Raw genomic sequence first — 7,550 nt, forward strand, 5'->3', positions numbered from 1 at the left:
GAGCTGAACCTCATGTTTTACTGTACTGGTGGTGTTTGAAGGGCTGAACCTCATGTTTTACTGTACTGGTGGTGTTTGAAGGGCTGAACCTCATGTTTTACTGTACTGGTGGTGTTTGAAGGGCTGAACCTCATGTTTTACTGTACTGGTGGTGTTTGAAGGGCTGAACCTCATGTTTTACTGTACTGGTGGTGTTTGAAGGGCTGAACCTCATGTTTTACTGTACTGGTGGTGTTTGAAGGACTGAACCTCATGTTTTACTGTACTGGTGGTGTTTGAAGAGCTGAACCTCATGTTTTACTGCACTGGTGGTGTTTGAAGAGCTGAACCTCATGTTTTACTGTACTGGTGGTGTTTGAAGAGCTGAACCTCATGTTTTACTGCACTGGTGGTGTTTGAAGGGCTGAACCTCATGTTTTACTGCACTGGTGGTGTTTGAAGAGCTGAACCTCATGTTTTACTGTACTGGTGATGTTTCAAGGGCTGAACCTCATGTTTTACTGTACCGGTGGTGTTTCAAGGGCTGAACCTCATGTTTTACTGTACTGGTGGTGTTTGAAGGGCTGAACCTCATGTTTTACTGTACTGGTGGTGTTTGAAGGGCTGAACCTCATGTTTTACTGTACTGGTGGTGTTTGAAGGGCTGAACCTCATGTTTTACTGCACTGGTGGTGTTTGAAGGGCTGAACCTCATGTTTTACTGTACTGGTGGTGTTTGAAGGGCTGAACCTCATGTTTTACTGCACCGGTGGTGTTTGAAGAGCTGAACCTCATGTTTTACTGCACCGGTGGTGTTTGAAGAGCTGAACCTCATGTTTTACTGTACTGGTGGTGTTTGAAGGGCTGAACCTCATGTTTTACTGCACCGGTGGTGTTTGAAGAGCTGAACCTCATGTTTTACTGTACTGGTGGTGTTTGAAGGGCTGAACCTCATGTTTTACTGCACCGGTGGTGTTTGAAGAGCTGAACCTCATGTTTTACTGCACCGGTGGTGTTTGAAGAGCTGAACCTCATGTTTTACTGTACTGGTGGTGTTTGAAGAGCTGAACCTCATGTTTTACTGCACCGGTGGTGTTTGAAGAGCTGAACCTCATGTTTTACTGTACTTGTGGTGTTTGAAGAGCTGAACCTCATGTTTTACTGTACTGGTGGTGTTTGAAGGGCTGAACCTCATGTTTTACTGTACTGGTGGTGTTTGAAGAGCTGAACCTCATGTTTTACTGTACTGGTGGTGTTTGAAGAGCTGAACCTCATGTTTTACTGTACTGGTGGTGTTTGAAGGGCTGAACCTCATGTTTTACTGTACTGGTGGTGTTTGAAGGGCTGAACCTCATGTTTTACTGTACTGGTGGTGTTTGAAGGGCTGAACCTCATGTTTTACTGCACCGGTGGTGTTTGAAGGGCTGAACCTCATGTTTTACTGTACTGGTGGTGTTTGAAGAGCTGAACCTCATGTTTTACTGCACCGGTGGTGTTTGAAGGGCTGAACCTCATGTTTTACTGCACCGGTGGTGTTTGAAGGGCTGAACCTCATGTTTTACTGTACTGGTGGTGTTTGAAGAGCTGAACCTCATGTTTTACTGTACTGGTGGTGTTTGAAGGGCTGAACCTCATGTTTTACTTCACCGGTGGTGTTTGAAGGGCTGAACCTCATGTTTTACTGTACTGGTGGTGTTTGAAGGGCTGAACCTCATGTTTTACTGTACTGGTGGTGTTTGAAGGGCTGAACCTCATGTTTTACTGCACCGGTGGTGTTTGAAGGGCTGAACCTCATGTTTTACTGTACTGGTGGTGTTTGAAGGGCTGAACCTCATGTTTTACTGCACCGGTGGTGTTTGAAGAGCTGAACCTCATGTTTTACTGTACTGGTGGTGTTTGAAGGGCTGAACCTCATGTTTTACTGCACCGGTGGTGTTTGAAGAGCTGAACCTCATGTTTTACTGCACCGGTGGTGTTTGAAGAGCTGAACCTCATGTTTTACTGTACTGGTGGTGTTTGAAGAGCTGAACCTCATGTTTTACTGCACCGGTGGTGTTTGAAGAGCTGAACCTCATGTTTTACTGTACTGGTGGTGTTTGAAGAGCTGAACCTCATGTTTTACTGTACTGGTGGTGTTTGAAGGGCTGAACCTCATGTTTTACTGTACTGGTGGTGTTTGAAGAGCTGAACCTCATGTTTTACTGTACTGGTGGTGTTTGAAGAGCTGAACCTCATGTTTTACTGTACTGGTGGTGTTTGAAGGGCTGAACCTCATGTTTTACTGTACTGGTGGTGTTTGAAGGGCTGAACCTCATGTTTTACTGTACTGGTGGTGTTTGAAGGGCTGAACCTCATGTTTTACTGTACTGGTGGTGTTTGAAGGGCTGAACCTCATGTTTTACTGTACTGGTGGTGTTTGAAGGGCTGAACCTCATGTTTTACTGTACTGGTGGTGTTTGAAGGACTGAACCTCATGTTTTACTGTACTGGTGGTGTTTGAAGGGCTGAACCTCATGTTTTACTGTACTGGTGGTGTTTGAAGGGCTGAACCTCATGTTTTACTGTACTGGTGGTGTTTGAAGAGCTGAACCTCATGTTTTACTGTACTGGTGGTGTTTGAAGGGCTGAACCTCATGTTTTACTGCACCGGTGGTGTTTGAAGGGCTGAACCTCATGTTTTACTGCACTGGTGGTGTTTGAAGAGCTGAACCTCATGTTTTACTGTACTGGTGGTGTTTGAAGGGCTGAACCTCATGTTTTACTGTACTGGTGGTGTTTGAAGGGCTGAACCTCATGTTTTACTGTACTGGTGGTGTTTGAAGAGCTGAACCTCATGTTTTACTGTACTGGTGGTGTTTGAAGGGCTGAACCTCATGTTTTACTGCACCGGTGGTGTTTGAAGGGCTGAACCTCATGTTTTACTGCACTGGTGGTGTTTGAAGAGCTGAACCTCATGTTTTACTGTACTGGTGGTGTTTGAAGGGCTGAACCTCATGTTTTACTGTACTGGTGGTGTTTGAAGGGCTGAACCTCATGTTTTACTGTACTGGTGGTGTTTGAAGAGCTGAACCTCATGTTTTACTGTACTGGTGGTGTTTGAAGAGCTGAACCTCATGTTTTACTGTACTGGTGGTGTTTGAAGGGCTGAACCTCATGTTTTACTGTACTGGTGGTGTTTGAAGAGCTGAACCTCATGTTTTACTGTACTGGTGGTGTTTGAAGAGCTGAACCTCATGTTTTACTGTACTGGTGGTGTTTGAAGGGCTGAACCTCATGTTTTACTGCACCGGTGGTGTTTGAAGGGCTGAACCTCATGTTTTACTGTACTGGTGGTGTTTGAAGGGCTGAACCTCATGTTTTACTGCACCGGTGGTGTTTGTGTTCTTCCTCAGTCTGTTATAAAGCTCTTTTTCTTCATAGACCTTTTCTCTCTTGAAATACACAATTCCAGCTGTTTCATTGATGGGTTCTAATTTCTGCCGTCTCTCTCTTTCTCTTTTATTTCTCTCTCGCTCTCTCTCTGTGTATGTGTCTCTGATTGGGCGTCTGTATGTGTCCATCCATTCATTTCTCTCCACAGGTCAGCGGGTTGGTGTGTGTAACACCTCAGGCAGTGGCACCGACCTGCCCTGGGACCATAGTGACCTGGCGGAGACTCACGGCCCGCTGCCCCAGAGTGCATCTCTCTTCGTGGGCTTTGTCTTCATGCTGACCGCATCATCAGAGAGCGACCGCCAGACCAACCAGCCAATCAGCGATGGCGAGGAGGGTGAGAAGGCTATGGCCCAATCCCAAATCTACCCCTAAACCCTTGTGGAGATGGGAGAGGATTTGATTGGTATAAGCAATATGGTGAAACTCCATCTGCCCTATCAGAGGACAGGGTGGAGCTATAGTACTATCAAATTGCAAACACCTCTCAAATCCAGTCAGATCTCCACATGCATAGGGTCCAGGGGTTGATTCTGGATGGGACCCTTGTGTATTCCCAGACTGTGGAACACCCCTTAAAGGGATAGTTCATTCCAGTGTTCAAATTATACATTGTCTTTTGGGTGTCCACAACATTGAAATCTTTGACCTTTTGGGGGAGCCACACATTTATATTTGAATTATTATGGGGTCTCTAATTTGATGTTCATTCCAATGTTAAAGTTTGACAGATCTTCATAAATCGGCGGAATCCTAACTTTGAGACTTTGGTGTTAATAATTGATGTCAATGGGAAACTTCCAAGAAACAAATGACTGAGTGTGTGGATCAAGTAAAAATTCTGCCCAGGAATCTGGTTAGTTTTAGGCAAAGGTCTTCCACAGTGGTCTGTGCAGCCTCAATGAAATGTATTTAATTCATTTAAGAGACACCGACATCCTTTTTTGTTTATCTAAATGACAGCTAAAGATCTCTCTGATTGTGTATGTTAACATGTTTTATGTTGTCCTTTCCCTCCAATAGAGTATGTGCAGACGGCCCCCTATCACAAACGCTACACTGAGACACAGCTGGAGGCCGGAGCAGGCTTCATCCTCAACGACTTCAACGAGGAACAGGTGACATGGAACACCCATAGAGAGAGAATTACTAGAGGGACAAAGCCTCTCATTTCACTGCAATTCTATTTCTATGAGCACACTTCTACAGCCATGTCAGTTCTCATGGAATATGGAGAGAGAAGCGACAGTAGGGAGGCATTACTGTATGTAGGCACACTACATCCTCTGCACCTACAGTTGAAGTTGGAAGTTTATGATGAAGCCTACACTTAGGTTGGAGTCAAACTTGTTTTTCAACCACTCCACAAATTTCTTGTTAACAAACTATAGTTTTGGCAAGTCGGTTAGGACATCTACTTTGTGCATGACTAGTCATTTTCCCAACAGACAAATTATTTCACTTATAATTCACTGTATCACAATTTCAGTGGGTCAGAAGTTTACCTACACTAAGTTGATTGTGGATTTAAACAGCTTGGAAAATTCCAGAAAATTATGTCATGGCTTTAGAAGCTTCTGATAGGCTAATTGACATAATTTGAGTCAATTGGAGGTGTACCTGTGGATGTATTTTAAGGCCTACCTTTAAACTCAGTACCTCTTTACTTGACATCATGGAAAAATCAAAATAAATCACCCAAGACCTCAGAAGAAAAATTGTAGACCTCCACAAATCTGGTTCATCCTTGGGAGCAATTTCCAAACGCCTGAAGGTACCACTTTCATCTGAACAAACACCATGGGACAACGCAGCAGTCATACTGCTCAAGAAGGAGACGTGTTCTGTATATCCACAATAAAATGAGTCCTATATCGACATGACCTGAAAAGCCGCTCAGCAAGGAAGAAGCCACTGCTCCAAAACTGCCATAAAATAAGCCAGAATACGGTTAGCAAATGCATATGGGGACAAAGACCGTACTTTTTAAAGAAATGTCCTCTGGTCTGATGGGGAAAAAAAATAGAACTGTTTGGCCATAATGACCATCGTTATGTTAGGAGGAAAAAGGGGGATGCTTGCAAGCCAAAGAACACCATCCCAACTGTGAAGCACGAGGGTGGCAGCATCATGTTGTTGAGGGTGCTTTGCTGCAGGAGGGACTGATGCACTTCACAAAATAGATGGCATCATGAGGCAGGAAAATTATGTGGATATATTGAAGCAACATCTCAAGACATCAGAGACCAAGTTAAAGCTTGGTCTCAAATGGGTCTTCCAAATGGACAATGACACCAAGCATACTTCCAAAGTTGTGACAAAATGGCTTAAGGACAACAAAGTCAAGGTATTGGAGTGGCCATCACAATGCCCTGACCTCAATCCCATAGAAAATTTGTGAGCAGAACTGAAAAAGCGTGTGTGAGCAAGGAGGCCTACAAACCTGACTCAGTTACACCAGCTCTGTCAGGAGGAATGGGCCAAATTGCCCCAACTTATTGTGGGAAGCTTGTGGAAGGCTACCCGAAACGTTTGACCCAAGTTAAACAATTTAAAGGCAATGCTACCAAATACTAATTGAGTGTATGTAAACTTCTGACCTACTGGAAATGTGATGAAAGAAAAGCTTAAATAAATCACTCTACTATTATTCTGATATTTCACATTCTTAAAATGAAGTGGTGATCCTATCTGACCTAAGACAGGGAATTTTTACTAGGATTAAATGTCAGGAATTGTGAAAAACTGAGTTAAATGTATTTGGCTAAGGTGTATGTATACTTCTGACTTCAACTGTATATGTCACAGGAGGTAGTGCACTTGCTCTGTAAACAAAAGGTCCCTGGTTCAAGTTCCATTTCAGCATTCTTCCCTCAATTGTTCCACTAAAAGAATACAATGTTTAGCTTTCCTTCTACATATACAATTTCTAATATTGCCCATCGTGAAGTGTCCTCTCTTGTGATTCCCTCCCGCCGCAGTGCAAGGCGGCCTATCAGAGCCTGCTGATCACCGACCAGCATAGCCGAACCAGGAAGTACCTGCTGTGTGTGGCCAGTGGTGTGCCGTGTGTGTCTCACATCTGGGTGAGGGACTGTTGCAAGGAGGGCAAGCTGCTCAACTACAGGAACTACCTGCTGCCCGCCGGAGTGGGCCCTGACGAGCGCATAGTGGAATGGTGGGGATTGTAGTTGTTTATGTCCAAAAATTGTCAGACTACACCTGCCCCTATCATATAGGAATATTAATGCAGGCAATTTAAGTCGGCCCTCTCAAGTGACACAAATGTAAACACTGGTAGTCTACTATTATAATGGCATCCACAGTCTATCAATCAACCACATTTTATAAAACCCTTTTAACAATAGCAGTTGTCACAAAGTGCTTTACAGATACCCAGCCTAAAACCCCTTAGAGCAAGCAATGCATAAGCACCGTGGCTAGGAAAAACTCCCTGGAAAGGCAGGAACCTAGGAAGGAACCTAGAGAGGAACCAGGCTCTGAGGGGTGGCCAGTCCTCTGGATGTACCAGGTGGAGATTTTAAGAGTACTTGTGCCAGATGTGTTCAACTGTTCCTAGATGACCAGCAGGTCAAAACAAATAATCACGGTGGCTATAGAGTCCTGCATTCAAACTGAATGAATATGGTCCTGGTGCTGAGGGGAATGCATTGAGTGCTTTTGTTTATTTTGATCAGGCATCCGCGCTGCAGCCCGTTTAAGGCCCTGCGGGTCCTGTTGGTATTTGAGGAGCCGGCGGAGCTGTGGTCTGAGCTGCTGATGATGAGTGGAGCTTCCTCTGTGAGACAGCATCAAGCAGAAAAGGACAGCTCTGGTACGTACAATACATGTTCTCCTGTCCCAGCACTGTGCTTGCAAATTAACTATCAAAACAAACATGTTGGTGTGTCTGTATGGTAACACCCCTAACACTTATTAGCCCTGAAGGTCACGGGTTCAATCCACCTTTTCCACTTTCTGTTCTCCTGCGTTACATTTTTGTCAAGCTAATGTTTCTAATCTTGATCCCTACACAACAAGTAGTTCAAGATGATCACTAGGTAACATTCTAGAGTAAAAGCCAAAAAGATGACAAATGCATGTTCTGGATGTCTGCTTTCATAACGCGTCTTGTGTTT

The 7,550-nt window shown here is 44.3% G+C and overlaps 1 protein-coding gene across 18 annotated transcripts in view; it reads left to right on the forward strand.

Annotated features, from left to right (window-relative positions):
* Window positions 1–7,550, forward strand: part of LOC100136262 (TP53-binding protein 1) — a 55,214-nt gene that overhangs the window by 47,201 nt on the left and 463 nt on the right. For all 18 annotated transcript variants that reach the window (XM_090222771.1, XM_090222764.1, XM_090222775.1 and 15 more), the window contains 4 exons: window positions 3,560–3,748; window positions 4,435–4,529; window positions 6,393–6,589; window positions 7,110–7,246. In XM_090222771.1, the coding sequence (XP_090078897.1) occupies window positions 3,560–3,748; window positions 4,435–4,529; window positions 6,393–6,589; window positions 7,110–7,246 (618 nt within the window). The remainder of the gene's footprint in view (window positions 1–3,559; window positions 3,749–4,434; window positions 4,530–6,392; window positions 6,590–7,109; window positions 7,247–7,550) is intronic.

Source organism: Oncorhynchus mykiss, chromosome 26 (assembly GCF_057628025.1).
Source record: "Oncorhynchus mykiss isolate SJ-2025 chromosome 26, ASM5762802v1, whole genome shotgun sequence".
Taxonomy (NCBI): Eukaryota; Metazoa; Chordata; class Actinopteri; order Salmoniformes; family Salmonidae; genus Oncorhynchus; species Oncorhynchus mykiss.